This window comes from Larimichthys crocea, chromosome X (genome assembly GCF_000972845.2).
Source record: "Larimichthys crocea isolate SSNF chromosome X, L_crocea_2.0, whole genome shotgun sequence".
NCBI classification, from domain to species: domain Eukaryota; kingdom Metazoa; phylum Chordata; class Actinopteri; family Sciaenidae; genus Larimichthys; species Larimichthys crocea.
The window spans coordinates 29,069,942-29,090,879 of NC_040020.1; the positions used below are offsets into that span (position 1 = coordinate 29,069,942).

Sequence of the window (20,938 nt, forward strand, 5' to 3'; positions counted from 1 at the left end):
TCTGCTCGCGTTCAATGGCGTTACGATATCGAAGCAACAGTGTGAGTTTGTCATTGTTGTTTGAACCTTCTCAGGGTGAACACAGCTGTTTAAAATCTTTCTGATGTTTCTGAAACGTGATTCTTGTTTTGTCTCGAACTCTCTCTGCTGCAGATCCGAAATGGTTTCCGGCTGTAATGCAAATGATATGAAATCATACCTACTTAATGATGTCATGATGGAAAACACGACCTGGGTCTGTCTAGGTGAACTCTTCTGCTGTTTTTGCAAAATATATGTAAATGTACTCAAATCCCTCTTTTTGTTTAGGTGTCAGTTTGATTCATTCAGTTCAAGGGTAGTTTAATTTTTCTATGCATGTTGGCAAATCACTGGTTTGCTGATGCAGGTGTACAGTGCTGTTAAAAGACCTTTGTGACATGACAAACATTTTTTTAAAAGCATGCAAATCTACATTTATAATGCCTGATCTCAATGTCAAAAGTGCACTGAGTTATTACTGGACAATGGCTAGAAGTGTCTAGCGTGATGTTTGGGTTGGAATCACACTTTACATTTAGTAATTTAGCTGACGTGTTCATCCAAAGTGACTTACAAAAAGGGAAACAATAAAGGTACAGTGTGACAAAGAGGTGCAGCAATAAGTACTACTCGCATAGAATCAAGTGACAGTATGGGAAGGGAGATGCTAGCAGAGGAGGTACTCTCTGAAGAGTTGGGTCTTAAGGAGGTTTTTGAAGGCAGAGAGGGACGCCCCCGATCTGATAGGAACTCGTAGCACGTTCGAACAAACGTGGAACAACAGACGAGAAAAGTTTGGATTACCCTGAGCGTACAGGCATCGTTCACTGGAGGAGTACAGTGGTCGGGAGGTAACATATGCCTGTATAGGTGGGTGCGGAACCAGAGATTACTTTGTAGGCGAGCTTAAGTGATTTGTATCTAATGTGGGCTGCAACAGGTAGCCAGTAGAGCTTGGGGTAACATGACCTTTTGAGTTGATTGAAGACCAGGCGTGCCGCCACGTTCTGGGTCATCTGTGAGGGGAGGGGGTTACAGTACAGAAGGCACTGGAGTCTGATGTTTATATCTCCTACCAACAATTAATGTTTGGTTTCTAATCACCGTGATCTTTACCTAACCTTCATCAAGTTGCTCTAGTTGAATGAACTTAATCAAACCAAATTAAAAAAATTGGAACCAGTTTCAAAGCTTCCTGGTTTCTCTGGGTCAAAAAAAGTCACAAAAGTTTGCTTGTATTGGCTAAAAGTAGCTTATTTTAGTTGAGGTGGATTAAACAATGTGCTAACTATCTGTTAACAGTTAAATCCCCAACAGTGAAACTTGCTGACGTTTCCAGTAAACAGGAAACCACACCAGGAAATATCCTACAGGTCTCTACCTCCACCCTTCAAGCTCCAATTAACTCTCCAATTAACCGCCTCCTCCCCACTGTATCTGTAACTGGGGGATATTTGGAGACGTGACAACCCCACAGGAATTAATCATTCAAATCATTAGCTTCAGGTTGCCTTGAGGAGGAGCGAGCTTCCCAAACAAAACAATGTGGCATCACCAATGACGCCGACGACTCACCAGTTGTTGACCTGCAGGATGGTGAGGCCGGTGTCCTGAGCCAGCTGCTTCTTCTGCTCCTCTGACGGGTACGGGTGCTGCAGAGGGACCAACAGAGAGATGTTTACACACTGTAGAACATAACAAGGTTGTTTCTTGTTGTTGTTGTTGTTGTTGTTGTCGTTGTCAGAGTGAGCCTCAAAGCTGCTAATTAGTGTTAAAGAAGGGAGGCGGGGCTAGACTCATTGAGGGAATATGAAATGGAGCATAATTAATGGGAAGAAATGGTGAGCCAATTAGAGAGGGAAGCCAAGTGGAGAAAGTGCCCTGTTAATTATATTGCGTGTGTGTGTGTGTGTGTGTGTGTGTGTGTGTTTTGCATTGTTTAGGATCAGAACAGGCCTGAGGCTGCACAGCTCCATCCCTGGAGTCTGTGTGTGCACATGTGTGACTGTATATGATGCTTTCAAACATGTGTGTTTTTGTTGTGTGTATCTGTATGTATGTATTGATCTGTATAGATAGTATATGAGTCTTTATTAGGAGTCATTTTGTCGTCCCCTCTTCTTCAAAACGCTGTTTGACAGGTTCAAGGTTCAGCTTTAAATTATATCTAAAACAGAAATTCATGAATTAATGTAGTAAGTATGTTTTAAGTAAGATTTGCTTCACAGTGTTTCTGACTGTGTCAGATTGTAGATTACAGAGTCATGAATTCTTGCCTGACTCGACAGAGACATGACAAAAAAGAGAAAGAGAAAGAAAAAACGACTGTGATCTTTCCTCTGTTTCACAGTTCCACCTCGCAGCAGCAACGTCCTTCCTCTGTCACTTCACCATGTTTACAGGTGTAAAGTGCTCTGTGCTCTGATTGGTCTACGCCACTGAACACGTTGTGTACAACATGCTTGTTAGGATGTTTCAAGGCATTGATGAGTCATTGGTTGGTAGCCATGTATCCATCCAAATGTGTCCTTTATTTTGAGTATCTGAATGAATGAATGAATTCTTCTGTTGAAGTCTACTGTTATGTGACTATTAGGAGTTGATTTACAAGAGGGGCACAACAAGAAGATGTAAACGGAACAGCAATAGAAGCTCAGCCAGTGAAAAACAATGCCGAAAACAGGATTACATCAGATCTGCGTGGAGCGATGTCTTGTGATGTTGTGATGCACTTGCTTGATATTTGTCTGTGTTAAGTCTTCAACTTGTTAGCTTGTTTTTGAAAAGTAATACAGTCAGAACAAATACACGTGTACAGCTGTCCATATTTATTTTATTTAACTCGGGACACGTACTGTTGCTTTCGCTCTTTTTTTTAGCCAAATGAATTCATTAAACTTTTCTAATGTAATACTTTAAAATACACCGACAGAAACAATTGTTGCAGTTTTTATCAGTCTGGTGTCGTCCAACATTATGTGAAAGCAAAATAATTATTTTTGGGTTCTGGACTGTTGGTCCGACAAAACAAAATATTTCATGTTCTCACTTCTGGGAAATTGTAACACTTTATGGACAAAATCAATACAATAAGAAGCTAATAAGAAGGTTGATCAATAATAAATTCATTAGATGCAGCACTGATCTTAATACAATACTCACAGGATATATATAGACACTGAAAGAGTTAATGGTCTCTGGAGTCACTCCTTCTGTCCACACTGACTTTAAAGTTATACCCCTCATGGCGCACACTTTTAAGGTTTACGTTAAGTTAAGGGTTAGGATGTAAGAAATGTTGACGTTAAATCAAACCGGAAGAATAAAAAGCACAACACCCGATAAGACAATGCCACAAGTTGTATATAAACAGTTTTGTAACAACTTTGTAGAAAGTTGAGAGGAAGAGGACAACAAAGTTTCATTTATCAGCTCTAAATAAACATTATGGGAGTGGACAGGAAAGAAAAGTTCATGTAAAGCTTAGCCAAGTTACGCAGCGCTGCAAACAATAAATAATGTTTCACTGCAACAGCTGACAGCGAGTGAGAGTTTCTTCATCTGCTGACTGAAACCAGCTGCCGCAGATCCTCCGTGGCACGTTGCTGCCCGTCCCTGACCCAGATAAGCAGCGCTTTCAGGAGCTATTTTTCACACTGATGTAACATGCAGCGCTGCTAAAGTTCAGACTCATTAAACTCTGCAGAGACCAGAGCAGAGCATCCAAAAGACCGGACACATGGCGGAGACACATTTTCTGTGACCAAGTCATTAAAAATAACTTAAGAACAGGAAGTAGAAGTGAAGCACTGTCTGTTCCAAGATGTATTTTCATTTTCTACACTTCAGATGGAAAAATTTGGCTTCATGCAGGAAACACTCGGCACGTACGAGTGATTTAAGAGAACTGTAGTACAAGTCAAGTACAAATAGTCACGTTCTCCACAGTGGGAAAAACTGTACGAAGTATGTCTGACTTTTAATGCCTTAATCTGAATCAGGCTGAGTTTGAACACGTAAAAAAAAAGAAAGAAATCAAACTAAATAAAACTTCCCAAAATGGCCTCCCGTTGTAATCATGGGCTGCTTTTTGTAATCCAAAAAAATTTCAAAGCATTTCTTCTATATTCAGAAAATTAATATGCAACTATTTTATTTTATTTTTTACTTTAAATGAAGCCAAAACGTGTCAATAAACTGCAATAAAAAATGTTGTATAATTTGTTGAGTTGTGTATTTAAACTATCACAAATGTTTCCAACAATGTTTAAACATAAAGAAATCTCTAGATTTATTATAGTAACAGTTTATTCCCTTAACCTGACTGCAGCAGATAGTTTATTACACAGAACCACCAGAGAAGTCGCCGTTGGAAACGTCGTTAGAAAAAGAAAGCCAGGTGATTGCTCGAACCATCTGTCACAGGGGAACTTCAACCAATCAGATCAAGAAACCATGTAGTCAAACTCTTACTGAAGCCAGTCGGGAGAAGAGTGAAACATTTTTTCGTAGCTTGAAGCCTGAAGAGATGGATTCTGCGCGATCACAAAGCTAATCTTGTTTGTGCAGTAAAGAGAGTGTGGTGAATCTGTGTACAAAAATATGACATGAGACCCAATATGTTTCAGTGCTGCTCAATCAAAAAGAAACATCAAAACAAACTAAAAGCCTTTTACTTAAAAACATTCTGAACGCAGAACTTTTACTCCTGAGTACTTTTCATTCATGGTTTTGCTACTTTTACTTCAGTAAAGACTTTGAATACTTTCTCCTTCACAGATCCAAAGTGATGACAGGGCGAGTTTGCAAATTGAAACCACAGTTTGTACATGTGTGAACAAAAATAACCTTCGGGAACAAAGTGTTGAAACAGTTTCACTCAGTGGTGGAAGAGGTGCTCAGATCTTTTACTCTTTATTATTTTACTTTAGAAAACACAAACATATTAGCATCAAAATATATTCAAAGTACCAAAAGTATTGTGTATGTGTAATGTTTATTATATTATTAGATCATATTTATTGATGCATTAATTTGTACTTTACTTTAATATTTCAGCTGGTAAAAGGTGGAGCTAATTACTTTATACACACTGCTGCAGCTTGTGAATCCCTCCCAGGATCAGTGAAGTCTTAACAGGATTGTTTGGGTAGTTTGAAGTGAGGTTGTATGAGGTACTTAACTATAGTCAGTGTAAAGTAGACAGCGCCCAATTTGGAGGATTGGCATCCCAGCACACAGGAGACAAGAGAACAGGAGAAACTTTGCACTGTTGTAGGCAGGGTCATCAGATTTTAAAAGGGCCAACTCAAAAACAAACAAACAAAAAATCAAGTTTAAGTGTACGCTTTGTTAAGAACCGTCACCGCTTCACCTTGTTATCAGATATCTCTGAAACGTGAGGTTTGATTTCAGTCTTGAAACTTTCTGATCCAAACATCTGATCTGTAGCGTAATACAGTGTGCAGCTTGTGTTCTACACTTAGTGCCAAATAAAAAGGCCAAAAGCTAAAGCTGTAAAAATATCCTAAATATAGCGTACACTTACACGGATATTGACAGCTTAAACACGTTTTTCTGCTGACCCTGCCCACAGCAGTGCATAGTTCAAATCTGCTTCATCCAAACTGGAGACATGCTGCCCGCCATCTACTGTAGTACCTCATACAAACCCACTTAAAAATACCCAAAGTATCCCTTTAACCAGTGATAAAATCTGCTGGCTATATATTCATATTAATATGAATCTGTAAAGCTATTAAAGTTGTGAAGTTTGAAGAACTGTCTCTGAATTTTAGGGGAGTGTAAGTATCAAAAAGCAGAAATATCATAGTAAAGTATGGAAATATTCCAGTAAAGTACCTCAAAATTGTACTTAAGCACATACTTAAGTAAATGTTACATCACTGGTTTCCCTGTAGGCTATTTACCGTCAGCTGAGCCACGACGTGAAAGACAGAAAAGAAGAAGAAATTAGCATAAAGAAGTGGGTCAATGAGGAAACGCATAAAGCAAAAACATTTACTTCACCATTCATAATTTCACTGTTCAAGAGTTTGCCAGCCAATCAAACGGCCTCAGGCCGACACCAGAAGAGTCACCACATCTCTCTCTGTGGTGAGAAGGGAAAGTCTTTGATGTCTTCTCTTCTCCACCCTGCCCAAAGTCTGCCAAAAGTGCTGTGTTTTCCCTGTGATCTGATAGCAGGTAATTGGCCTAAACTGCATCTAATTTGCCACAAAGAGCGATAATCACAAGGTCATTTCATCACATTTTCAGCCTCAGAGTCGCAGCCTTCTCCAGGGAGGAGCTTTAATCGTCGTTAACAATGATTTCATTGAAAAACAAGATGAGACTAGAGCGGTGAGAATGTGTGACAGTTATTTAAGAGCTGAAAAAAACGTTTGACAAGCGTTACATGAGCTAAAGATAACTGAAACACTGCATCGCATCAGGTCACATAAAATCTGCCGCCAGCAGCTCAATCACGCCGTCACATATGCAGCATGAAAAATGCAGGATCTTCCCTCCACCAAATGAAGCGAGAGTAAAAACACATGGTGGAGTGGTTCAGGGCTGGTCCACCTCCCAGTCTAATTTCAGAGTTTCCACTCAGGGTTTTAATCTGGGGCCACCTGCTCATTATAAAATTATAATCCTGTTAGCAGGGAGCGGCAGCTCAGACCGCCTCACAGCTCGCAGCCTGGACCAGCACCAAACTGGTCAGGACCGCCAGGGCTGAGAGGCTGGTGTGTCTGACTGTGAAGGAAGAGCTCATCACCAGTAGATGTTACAGTCTGACAGAGGAAACTGTGTTTACATCATATGTGTTTACACCATCGTAACTTGAAGATGCAGAGAGGACAAAAAGTCTCTCTTTCAAGACATTTATGCTGTTAATCTTTGGTCACACAAAAAGTGACAAACTTTAGTAAAAAAAGGGAAAACAGAAGCTTGATGGAGAAGTTCACACCTCCACACAGCTGGCTATTCATTGCTTAAAGTGTGCATGATTGTCAGATCTGTTGTGAACGGACAACACAGACGTCAACATAGATATCATGATGATGCATAAATATGTATAAAATTGGGTTTCAGGACAATTTGCTTGACATATCTATACATTTTATACTTTCCGTGTGTCATTTATTTCTGTTAGAGATGCCGCAATTCACGAGTTTTGGACGTGCAGCAAAGAATGCTCATATTCATAATCATATTCAACCCGCCCTCCTCCCTACACTTTGCCTTATGAGGTTTGTTACGTAACTTAAAAATGACTCCTTTACGACTGTTGGTTGGACAAGCTATCCGGGAAAATGCGAAGGTTTTGATGTACAGTGGTCCCTCGTTTATCGCGGGGGATACGTTCTAAAAATAACCCGCAATAAACGAAATCCGCAAAGTGAGTTTTACAATTATTATACATGTTTTAAGGCCGTGAAACCCTTAACCACACACTTTTATGCACCTTTTCACACGCATTTTGTACAGTACTCCCTTAAACAGGACGCAGAACACAATGCACATTCATACTGTACAGTACGCTGTAAAAAAAAAGCATGCAAAATTACACTAAAAAAATCTGCGAAACAGCGAGTCCGTGAAAAGTGAACCGCGATATAGCGAGGGACGACTGTATATGCATGCTTTTTTCTCCACAGTGTCAACAGTGTGCAACACTAGCCAACATTAGTTTAGAAAGCTTAGAGTCGGCACCCACTACAACAGAGAGTCCAACAATAAGTCCAACGCTGACATTACAGCAAAGCACGTGATATTGTGGCTATAGCTTGCTAACTTTAGCTTGTTTACTAACATAGACGAATAGCTAACCAGCTAACCTAGCAAAACACCGTGTTTGTTGGATAATGTCAGATAATTCATCCAGACTCCAGTCTGGTTGGTAATTTAGCTAGCTTGTGAGTGGCTGGATACATGCACGATACATTGTTGGTTTGCAGCTGGCTGGTTGACTTAACTGTGGATATGTTACAGCATGCCAAATTACCAGCTAAGGTGGTCCATGATACTAACATGTATTTAGCCAATAATAAATAGTTCAAAAGATACAAAGCAAAGGTGTAATGAGGTCTAATGATGGCTTTCTACTAGCCAAAAGCAACGTAAAGCAGGGGAGGTTTGTAGGCTTGACTGTGCGGCGTGGATTGTGGCGTTGGTTGCTTCATGATGTTGACTAATGGGGTGATTTGCAAACGTCTCCCAATATCAACATTTGTTTGTTTTTTGTGTAAGTTATGTATGGGAAGCTGAATTTCATCACTGTTTTGTAATACAGTCTGCAGCCCTGCTTTAATCTGCACATTAACATTAATGAATGCAAGCGAAGCTGACTGGCAGGACTGAACACACACACACACAATGCATGCTACACACCTTCAAACACACACCATTTCATGGTGTGATGTGGGGGAGGTGTCGTTGTTTAGTGTCTCAGTAAACCTGTTAAGAGGCTGTAATTACTACTCACACTTGTGTGTGTGTGATAGCATTTTACAAACATGTCAGCACTGACTGATATGATACGATCTCAGTTTGATTAATCAGGTTTTAAAGCAAACAAAGTTGCAGATTATGACTGGAAAAAAAGGAACATCAGCACGTTTTAATGCTTGAAATTAGAGGTGTCTTTAAACTGCGTCTTTTGCATGTTTCAGTGTTTCACAGCTCGAATCTTTCCCTCCATCTGCCTCCTGATCGCCTCCTCGCTTCATTATCTGACGGACGCTCATTTACGCTGTCAGGGAAGAAAGGCTGCTCCGTGATGTATGTGACCACATGCTGGACATTTTTTTTGTGTATGTGTATGTGTGTGTGCGTGTATGTGTGGGGGGGGTGGGAGGTCAATAAAGGCGACCCCCACAGAGAGCCGAGCCCTGGGGTCCCTGGGGGGCCTGTCACAGAGGTAATGGATGATGTTTTCACTGCAGGGTGAGGGAGCCGCAGAACAGCTTTCCTCACACTGCAGGGAAATGAACGTCTGATCACAGAGGCCTTTATTTTTTAACCAAACCCAGAAAGGGTTTGATTAGACCAACTGCAGTCTTGATAGCTGGACTTTGTGTTTTTGTCTAAGAAGAGTTCAGGGAAAAGTTTTTTAAGCTTTATCAAAACACCCTCCGACCGAGTTAGACTGAATCTTTTACCGTTGTTACTAAATCTGTGGGGGTCTTTGTGTATTTCAGGGAAGAAAATATAAATCTTATCTGCTTTTTAAATGTCTGTTTCTGATTCAGATTCGTTTCCACCTTGATAGGAAAAACACACATTCAATACTTGATATCATTTGTATTTTATTTTGGCCTGAAAGTAGTAAAAGGCTCAAAATATCAGTTACAGGAATTGTAACTCACTGGCACTCGTCCAAATAGTCCCTGGAACTAAATCACTAAATCAGGAACTACACATTCCCTGATAATTCCTCAGAGAGACTTTTTAAGGGTTGGAAACAAATCCAGAACTAGCCTCAGACAGAGACGCATCACTACAGACGCAGCAGCTACACAAACGCCTTGGCAAAGTATGTCGGGCAAAACAGCTGGTCCGCCTGTGGAGCGGCACCGTGTGCACAACCAGGCGATCAAATATGATTAGCTATAGGTGTGCTACTGGATGAGGAGAGGGGAAAAAAACCCATAAAGAGGAAAGGTTCACAACATATTGAAAAATACTAAACACTATAGTGATTGGCATTGAGTTGTGTTCGGTAATATCAACTTTTTATTTCTATTTGTCCCACCATCCCGGTCACAGTAAGTGTCGCAAAGTAGTAAAGCCTGTGCCACGTGACAGTGACAGCACTGCACAGCACAATGTCTAAAAGTTGCTGGAAAAATGCAACTGGTGGCGCAATAGAGGAGCACGTGCCATTGGAAAACAATGGTTTTGCTGGCAACATGTTTCTAGTCACGCCTCTCGGTGTGATCGCCCACTTATGGGAGCTTCTTGCTTTTTACAAACAGCACAGCTCATTAAGCTTCTCCTTGAAATAGGTGATGTTGGCAGATTGGTGGTGTAGTGACTATTTGCAGGATAAGTTGGCAGGCTAACCACTAACACACTATCCAACTAGGACCATTCTTGCACTAGTCAGTCACAAACATGGTATCAATAGCTGGCCAAGCTAGCTGGCTTATAGCGCGTGAGCTACCTTGGTCACAAGTTGGACTAAAAGTTTGCATAAATTATACAAGAAACATATTCACAACTGTTGACAGCTGTCTCAGAACTGTCGGAAAAGCTCTGGTTATTTAAAAATCGGATGCTGGCTCACTTTCTCCAGTGATTGCACCAAACATTTAGCGGTTTTGAATGCAGCTGTGACTGTGCCATGAAGACCCACTAGGGGGCAGATCAAGCCTGACTCCGAGCTGCTTTCTGCCATTGTTGAGTCAGCTCACATCCTGACGTATTGCCTCAACCATTGGATGTTTCAGATATGCAGCGTTCAAGTTTTTCGCTGATCATTCTGTTTTTATTCCTCTTGTCGCTGATAATCAAACAGTAATTACTTATAAATCGGCCACATTCACATTTTAATATTTTGCTCTTTAGGTCTGGCGGTAGAGTGCGTAAACACAATCACCACCATGTTTAATGATCTTCATTCTTTAAGTCTGTGGCGCCAATGAGTCAGTAGTAATGAGGGAACATGTGAATGTGATGAGCGACAGAGACTCAGAGGAGACGTCGTGACTGAAGTGATGGTGGATTTCACATTGGTGGCGTTTGATGTCTGATGGCGTTATTAGAGCAAGACTTCCTGCACGGCCACGGCTCTGGTGGGGCAGGCACTAGTCGTAGGAGGGTGTTTCTTTGGGTGGTGGCAGGCGGCTGAACACGTGTTGGTGCCTGTGGGTCGCCGTGGCCTCGCCATCACCCACATCTGCAGCTCTGTGGCTGTAAACAGCCGCTGATGGATGGATGGAGGTGTCTCGGTGCCCTCTGACCCCTGATGGTTGGAGGGCAGGAGGTGGCGAGGTCAGCGCTGGGGCTTCCTGCTAACTCATCTGTCCCGCTCAGCACAGGAGGCCCATTCCTCAGCCTGGCCGACAGGCAAGAGGGGTGAAGCCCTTCTCTGTAATTGTGGCGCTCGCTTTGAAGTTGACTTGTTTCTCTCGTCGTACTGAGAGTGGAGGTTTTTTTTGCAAATTCTGCCGCTCTGTTGTCGTCGTGCTGAGAAGCACTTGGACGTGCAAAGTCTTTCCAGCTGTTTTGATGGAGTCACATGCGTAATTTGTAAGCCAAAGCAGCTTTTTAATGAGTTGGGTGACTGTAAACAAATGGTAGCGTACACAAAACTTCCCACCTGTTTGTGCTCGGGTTTGTAAAAAAGTCATTTGAGGAGGCGTATAACATCTGTGAGTGAGAGGGAGGTAAATTACACACTAATTAACATTAACAGGGATGATGATGCCTTGCAGTTGATTTTTGCACTTTTACATGAAACACTAAATAAAAAACATGAAAAAGCAGCGTGCGTGTGTGCGTGTGTGTGTGTGTGTGTGTGCATGGTGTAAACAGCACGTCGGCTTGTGGCTCGGCTTTTATGAGCTGTGGCTCAGAGGAGCCTGCTGGATTTTGTGTACGACTTCAGGGGAGGCTGCCATGAAGCCAGAACACCCTCCTCCAACACACACATGCACGCACGCGCACACACGCACACACATGCACACTACAGCTCAGCAGTGCTGCTTCTGCTGTCTGAGACACAAAGATTAAAAATGAAGCAGGATTATGAGTCAAATTTTTTTTTATCAGATATTTTTCCACATGTTGCTTCTACAACTTTTCCGTTAGTACTCTGTGTAACCATGGTTACCAGGTCTGGCAGGATTAAACGCTGCCCAACAGAAGCTTAAAACAGACCAATAATAAAGAGTCCAACTGCAGAACTTAACAGAAACAGGCTGTCAGCTCACTGAAATTATTATGTTTAATATTACTACACACACACTGTGGTGAAACAAGTACGCAGAGAACTTTTATTAAAGTCCCCATGAAGCCAAAATTGACGTTTAAATGCTTTTATTAAATATGTCCAGCACCACATGTTAACTATACATCAGTGTCTGACTTAGTAAAGTAGCTAACTGCATCTGCTGTTATCAGGCAACAGAACCGGGCTCTGCAGCCAAACCGGACCAGGTTGGAGCACAAGAGACCAACACTAATATACCAGCAGTAAGTGAAATTGTGTGCAGGAGTTTTTTCACTTTGTTGCACTGCCCTGCGACAAAAGCAGCCTTTTGAATATTTGGGACTGTTGCGTCAAACTTGTTGTTTACTCCACTTAACATACTGTTGCCCTTCACACAACCTTAACCTCCAACAGCTAGCGCCTTTTTTCACCCTCTCTCTCTCTCTCCCCCTCTCTCAGGTGTTTCCTCCCCCTCCCATCGTTCTTCTCACCTCCCATCTGCTGCAGGACTCGCTGTCCTCCAGGTTCAGCTCAGAGTCCTGGCAGCGGCCCCGACCCCTGCCGAGCAGGGACCGATTTAGCCTCTCCATGTTTGGAGGCAAGCAGGGGGAGATGGGAGGAATAAGTAGTGGTGGATGGGGGCAGAGGGGGGGTGGCTGTTCTGCTGGCCTCAACCAAACCTATGAGTCAGTCACGACTGGGATTTTCAGCACTAAGCTGGTCTCCTCCCACTTTTACTGGACGGTTCATTTCAGCTTCATGCTCGTAAAAAATAATATTTCCCTTTAGGTTCTTATGTTCTCACTGGTAGAATGATTGGAAATTGATTTATTCTTTATGCTGATAAACAGAGAAATATTAATATAAAGCTCAGTGGGAATAACTTGGTTCCAATCCGTTGGACACACCTTGCCTATACCAAGCCAGTCAGACCTGTTTTTACAGTTACATCATAATCCTGATGAGTAAAATGGTTTTAAACCATCCCTGTGTGTCAGTATGGAAATCCCCCGAAATAACGTTTCGTTTGTATTAATCTTGTTTGTGTTTTTCTTAATGGTTTCTAAAATTCTGTAATGAGTTGACAAAATAGCTGCTCATTCGTTTTATTGGTTATGAAGCTATTATAAAAGTTTTATTCAGTGAGAGGAAAAATAGGTCAGTGAGAAATGGGAACCAGGTTACTTCCAAGTGGTTAAACCACCAGTTTGCTGCTATTGTTGGTGTGTATACACAGGTTAGAGGTGAACAACTAGCAAACTATAAAGCGTGTTGGATAAAAAGCCAATGTAATTTAAAAACACAGAAAAGGTTAATGTCATTCATTTCATTCTTACAGCAAAAATGTTTTAACCTAAAGTCAAAACTATTATATTTGGATTAAGTCTCTAAATAAAGCTAAGCTTATAAATTATCCGCAACTATCAGCTGTGAAGAAACCAAACTTCTGGGTTTCAGTTAGAAATCTGGCGCAAACATGTCATTGAGTACAAACAGTGAGTAATACTGCCACACAGAAGATGGAAGTTTGTTGTTTTACTTTTGTTTTTATGGCAGTTTGACATCTCAGCATTGACTGATTCGGAGTCGGATTATGATTACGACAGGGGTTTTTGAAAATGAGTCATGAGCAAACTCCTTCCTCTCTGTATTCAATTTTTTTATGTGCAGTAATTACAATTCTTTGCATCACCTTTTTTGTGAAGCTTGGCGATACTTGCTAGCACTTGCTCCAGCCTGTTATGCTTAATAACAATCCACGTGTTTCAGCATGTGCAACCATTGATGTTGACAAAGTGCAGAATTGAAAATGCTTCTTGAAGTATAAGAAATTAAGTTTTCAGTCTGTCAGGGCACCAGCCCACAGGTGAAATACCTGGACCACAACATGGGTCAAAAGGTCATCACCCCAGACTGTGACCATCCCAGGTTGGGAACAGGTCAACTTCAAAGTAGATAGGGGCAGCGGGTTGGACAGGTGAACAGAAATAATAGCACAGAAGTGGAAGGTCACAGGTTCAATCCTCCCAAACAGCCACAAGGGCTGGTTAAATGCTCAGCAGGATGAGGTCTGTTGAATCTGCTGCAGTGAACTTTGGTGATTCTTTTGATTGATATATATATTAGAAAAAGAATGAAAGAAAAACAGTTTCTTCCTTCCCGTAAAACAAAATATGACATGTACTTATAGAAGCATGAAATAACCAGTTTTAACCAATAATGTCACGAAATCTACCCATCAATAAATCTTCACCCTTCAGCAATACAGAGCTAAGCTAGCAACAACGTGTCAAACATTTCTGGTGCCTGGGCCTCACTGGTTACTGAATAATACAAAACTTTATCACTGATATGGGCGGGAATAGATCACATTTTCACTTGCAATGAGGCTCGCTATGTGCGGTATCTTAAAGTTAGCTTGGTTAATACATAGTATAATAAAGTGTTAGTATATAGTGTTACAAAAAGTTAGCTTGAAGCTGTTGTCATTCAGCTCAAAGCTTAAGTGTTCCGCATTGGGTGTCAACATGGTGTAATAGATAGATGTAGCATTAAGCCTACTGTCTGAAAGTTAGCATGGCCAACCACCACTCAACATCGTGTATGATTTATGAGGCAGACTATTAGTCAACGTGCTTCAAGTCAAGTTTCTTCAAATGAGAGGTGTGAGGTTGCATTTTCAACATGGGAGGTCAAGTACGTAATATGTTAGGAATTCAAGCAGTCAAGATTGTCAGAACACGTTGGGTTACTGCCAATAAAATGGATGTTTCATTGCTCTCACTTCAAAAATGGTACATAGAGTAGACTTCTGAGTACTCCAGTGCAGCCGACTCACGACTAGGAGAGAGCTGGGACTGCCATAACAACCCGGCCCACTCTTTTATACACAACAACACTTACACGGTACCATGACTCAACATTATAAGTGCTTGGCACAAAGCATCCCACACACTGATAATCTGGACCACATAACTCAACTTTGTCAACATTTTCTGAGTCGCTAAATGCCAAAAACAGTGTGAGATTGATGCATTTACCGTCAGGTGCTGAAAAAGCCAGGCTCTCAGGATGTTGGTGGCCACTTTGGGGAAGATGCCTCTTTTTTTGTTGTGCAGTTTGTCTTTGTCGGGGTCGTCGTCATCCCCTGTGCTGGGAGACGCCATGCCGTTATCCAAGCAGTCACCTGATGAACATATGGCGCAGAGGAAAGAAACTCAGTGAACTTTATTGGATGAAAAAACTAAACTAAAATGATCACAACAAAGAGCCACTGCCAGCTACCTAACGTTCATTTTACCCAGTGTACATGAGGCCTCTCAGCACTTTTCTGCCCATTAAAGGCACCCTGAAAACACATGCCTTCACTCATGTACGTTCCCTCCACAGGTTTTCCCAGTTGATGAGTGGATTCAAACTGGTGACCCTGCAGTCACGCTGGTCTGCCCTGCTTTGTAACCCTCTCTGTGCCCCACCATCCCCCCGCAGGTTTTGGATCATGGCACATAATGCAGTATTTCAACTGAAAACCACTAAAAGCTGCCGGGCCCGGTGTTTTTACTGCACTTTCTCTGCCTGTTTAATGAGGCTCATTTTCTCCTCAGTGTTTTTAACAGTGCCGGGCCAAGGTTAGGGCGACAGTCCCCAGCAGCCTGCAGCAAGGAGCTCCAGGTCCTGACGCCCTGCCCAGTGTCAGTAGTGGACGAGGGCCTCGCTAAGCCTGAACAGAGGCAGGATTCTGCTGCACAGCAGAGCCTGAAAAGGTGGAAATAATCATAAAAATGATGCGTAACTCCATAAACAAGCTCTCAGCCTCATTAGGCTGAACCACAAGTTCCCCAAGCTGATTTACACCCCTCCACCCACACGCCATCTCTCCTCTTGCTCCTTAGAGAACTAAGGAAAGGAGATGTCCGTCCCAACCTGCTAATGGTTTGTGACAACTCAACTTCACAAGGTGATGAAAAGGAGGAGGAAAATGGAGATTTCATGGAGCGTCATTTTGTGATCACAGCTGTAAAGACACAACAGGCAGCAAATCCATACAGCATACACAACCAGCAAACAAGTTTCCCATACAAATCACCTCCACATAACTTTGGTTTTCATTTAAATGTTGCACTGGTTTTAAGCAAACAAAAAGAAATGTGAATCAGTGCATGAATTTAGTAGTGCAGTTTGTATGAATTTAGTGTGAAGAAATCATGATGATATTATTATATTCAACTTTAATCTCCAAGCCTGTAACACTGAGTGTTGAACTTTGTCTACAATAGAAGAAGGAGGATCAGGTACCACAATATTAAGATGTGTCAAAAAAAAAACTTGCTGTCTTTTATCTTTTTACCTCAGTCGATTTTGCAATATTTTTGTTTTAATTTATTTTTATTTTGTTAAAAATCAGTTTTTAGAGCAGTATTTATAAGAACTAAAACAAACAAATATGAGTCCATCCATCCATTTTCTTCTGATTATCCAGGGTCGGGTCACAGTGGCAGCAGGTTTGGTCCTTCTCTTCAGCAACACATTCCAGCTCCTCCTAGGGGATCCCGAGGCGTTCCCAGGCTAGATGGGCTATGAAGTCCCTTCAGCGGGTTCTGGGTCTGCCTCAGACACCCCACCCAGTTGGACGTGCCCGAACACCTCCAAAGAAATGCGCCCAGGGGGGCATCCTAATCAGATGCTTGAACCACCTCAGCGGGCTCCTTTCAACATGAGGGAGCAGTGGCTCTTCTCCGAGCTCCCTCTGGATGTCCGAGCTCTTAACTCTATCTCTGAGGCTGAGAACAGCCACCCGGCAGAAGAAGCAATCTCATTCTTTTGGTCACAACCCAAAGCTCATGACCATAGGTGAGGGTTGTAACTGGACTGGAAAATCAAGAGCTTCGCATTTTGGCTCGGGCTCAGGTAATGATGAGTAAAGGAACAAAGTCCCTTGTTCGATATCTCTCAGCCAATGGGAATGGGAGTTGATGATAGACAGCCAACAACTGGCTGATTGGCAAACATGTTCAAAGACAATGCAGCTGTGGCTTTATGTATGAAATTGAGTTTTATATCAAGAAACTGACCAAATGCTCCACTTTGAAAGTCAGGAAATGATTCCACCAAAACTTGTTGACTGAACATTAAACTTGCCAAAAAAAATGTGTCAAACTTTGCCAAAGAAGCATCAAGTGTTCTTCCAGCAGTCGTTGAGTTCTGTCTTGCACAACATGATGAATCTGTCTCTGCTCTACACATGTGAGATAAAGAAAAAACAAATGAAGCAGTCCAGTCGTGCTGCCTGCCTCCTCCATCGCTGCGCTTTTAAAGAACTGTTTGTACTAAATTTTATTATCCATGGTCTGTTGGAAGAACGCTCACTGGAGAGTGAGAGAGAAAAGACTTTATTTTCTCTTACGTTTCCACTATGGACCATTTCTCCTCTCTGCTGCTGATGGTGGGAGCAGTCAATTGAATAAGAGCAAATCCAACAGTTTAATAAAGGTGACCTCACTGCTGAGATCAGTTCTGGAATAAAATCACTTAGACGGGCAGAGATGAAACTGAACATATTTAGCTGTGAGAGGCGGGAATTACTCTAAATATATTATATGGTCAAAAGTCTGTGGACACTTACATACATATATTAAATGATATCCTCTTCTGGTTTCAGGCTCTCCACCAGATGTTTGAACACATGCAGCAACCTCCATGGCTGTGAAGTGAAGCCAATGTGAAGTGCCAAAAACTGCAGTTCCTCAAACCTCCACTCGAGGCTGGCTACAGGACGAGTCAGTGTCAACCTCAGGTCCGCCAATGCTCCATGTCTTTGCCAATTTTTAGATTAACCGAGGGTGAAAGGGGCACGATGGTAGTCCACCGTCACACACACTTTACAGCGGCTTTTCAGAAACCTGTGGGTGACGTCACTGAAACTATGTCCATGTTTTTATACTGTTTGAACCTGGCTGCAGGGATTTGTTCGCATTCAGCTACAAGACCATTAGTGAGGTCCAACACTGCTAGGCTAACCGCATCGTGACTCGAGCCCTGTAATAAACACACAGACATGAGGTAGATATCGATCTTCTCTCTCTGTTCATTTCACATTCAACAACAAAGAAAGCCCATTCAAAGTGACAGTATTATGGACTTTTATACTGAGGACATGTTTCTCTGTTTATGTTCTTTAGGATGGCAAATTAACACCAAGCTCTGGCCAAATATGCTGGGGAGTTTGGCTGTGGCTTCTGAATTAGCCAACAGTTAGCAGATGTCATTTGAAGTCCTGCTGAACTGAGGTTTTTCAGTAACGTCAAAGAAATCTCTTATTAACCACATTTGGCTCCAGTGCGGAGGTCAACTGGGGAGCTGGCTGTGTGTAAGTGATGTTTAAATCTCTACCAGCCAACAGAGAGTGAGCTGAAGCAGCTTGTGGTCTGGCTGCTGATACATCCAGTTAGAGTGAACAGTCTGATAAAGCACATTTCTTTCCAAATGTAGGTGTGACACAGTTTGTCTTTAGCCCCAATGTCTGTGGCCAAAAACACATCAAGTCAGCTACATACTTGAGGCAAATAGGACTCATCACTGAACTATCTAACCCATATAAGTCAGAACAAAAGTGAATTCTCTATATTGTCTGTTGTGGTTGTCCACCACCGTTAAAATATAATTGTATTTATATACCTGTAAATAAGTTAAAGGACTTCTGCAAGAGCTTACAATGAACAGGTTGGTCAGTTTTTTTTATTCTTCATTGTTTTCCCTTCCAAATTGGTAATCATAATAATAACAACTGTGGACAAACTGCTATTTAACCCTAAAAAACACTATGACTCCACAGCCATGCTCATAGCTCTGTAGGCTGTACCTGGAGCTAAATGCTAATACATCTTAGTTTGGTGTGGCATAGCATCATAATATTCACTATTTAGCATTAAACACAAAGTACAGCTGAGGCTAATAGGGAATGCCATTAGCTCTGCAGGTATTTGAAAGTTGGGACATGAATGAAATTTCATGGTAATTCAACCGCGGTAACACAAATGCCAACCTCATGGTGAATTAACTTATTAGGATTCATTCCTTGGGTAACATGAATGTACCAAATCTAGTCTTAATTTATCTAGTAGTTGTTGAGCTATACCATATACTGAAAGTTTGACTTGTTGTGTTATAAGTGGGAAAGTCAGTGGTCATTAGGACTCATTGTTTGGACTCCATCAATGTCTACATACAATGTTTTCTTGGCAGTCCTTTTAACAGTTGTCTACAGAGGCCTGGAGTTGGCACAGAAGAAAGAATATATAAACTGAGAAAACATTTTTTCAACATCAAGTGCTTGAAATGTTGCATGCTTTTGATTATTAATTTATTTTACCACAAGAGAGAAGTTCCATATCTTGGTTAACTCATGGCCATAAGATACAATTCAGTCCCATGTTTTGATTGATTTGTGTGTATTAAACAAGTGTACCAGCACAGACCAATAGTAAAACAAAGTCTCAATATATATATTTTTCTGTCTATGGCCAGTTGGCAGCCCATTTAACCATGAAAACACAAATATCAACCTTACAGTGTTACTACTGTAGATAAAAGGTCAGGAGGACACCATCGCCATCTGTCAAGTAGATCTGGACCAAAGTAAAAGGCAGACAAACAGACTAACTGACCATACTTGGAGTCATTGTGGCTAAAAACAGTGATTATATTAGAATTTAACAACTACAGCTCCCATAGGCACGCTGTCAAAATCTCAAGTTGTTGAAAGTTCACAAAATAACTGTAGTCTGTGGTTGAAATTCTGCTTAGATGTTATTGTCCAGTACAGCAGTTTATACTCATTACTCACAGAACATGCAGAAAACCCCAGGAACATATTCGTTTTCCAGAAAGACAGATGAAAGGAACCCTGAATGCCTGGCTGAGGCCTGTGAAACAGAAACTAGCTTGAAAACAGCCAACGAGAGCCAAAGTCCATCCATCACACCATTAAAGCTGATGTATGTTGGGATTGCATTTGCTTAATTATCAAATCTCTCAGTATATCAAACTGGTTGCTGATTTTTGAAGGTCAGACTCACAGGTGAACCTGGGAGCGGTCTTCCCACAACAGTGTAAAACTGTAAATGTGGGCAACAGATAGAGAAACCACAGGGCCTGTTTCAGTTGGCCTGCTAAAAGACGAATGCTAACAGAACTGGCTGGACTGAGACCAGCAGCATGAAGCCAGAGCGGCTGGACCCCCGTGGCTGTGTGCGAGTGTGTTTTAAAGTGGAACTGCATTATATCATAGGTACATTAGTTTCTGTTGTTATGTCATTATCTGTGTGTGTATGCAGCAGTGTTTATGTATATTTAAAGTATGGCTGTCACCAGTTATTATTCCCTTCATCAATTAATAATCTAATAAACTGCCAACCATTTTCTATATCAATAAAGAAAATTATTGTTTGGCCTGTAAAACATCAGAAATACACTCCAGACAGACAAAATTTTTAGTTTACTATGATTTAAAACAAAGAAATGTGCAAATATTCACATTTGATTCACGAATTGATTAATTAATTTGAACCATAATTTGAAGTCCAACTGGAACTAAAATGCTTTATTAACATATCTGTACTGGCAATGATCTACTTTAAAAAAAGGACTATTTTATACAATATATATTTTATATATTATTATATTTTAGATTTTTCGGTTTCATGATGACACCTCAACAACAACCTAGCTTTCCTGCTAGGCCAAGTTCATACTGTTTATATCTTTCTAAATTAAAAAAAAATTAAATCTTAGAAATCTTTGAACTTGTATATATTTTATATTCATGCCTTTTGCTGTTTGCACCCAGGGATATGAGGGAACATTGTTTAAATTCTCTGTATGTCCTGTACATATGGCAGCATTGACAATAAAGTTGACTTGAAAGAGCTGATTAGCTTCTCAGCTGCAGCACATTAAACAGCATGTTAGTGTAAGTAA

At 41.3% G+C, this 20,938-nt stretch overlaps 1 protein-coding gene across 1 annotated transcript in view; it reads right to left on the minus strand.

The window, feature by feature from the left end:
* Positions 1 to 20,938, minus strand: part of meis1a (Meis homeobox 1 a) — a 47,178-nt gene that overhangs the window by 12,818 nt on the left and 13,422 nt on the right. Inside the window, exons 8-9 of the mRNA XM_010730327.3 lie at positions 15,004 to 15,149; positions 1,597 to 1,673 (exon numbers count right to left, since the gene is read on the minus strand). Coding sequence (XP_010728629.1) covers positions 1,597 to 1,673; positions 15,004 to 15,149 — 223 coding nt within the window. The remainder of the gene's footprint in view (positions 1 to 1,596; positions 1,674 to 15,003; positions 15,150 to 20,938) is intronic.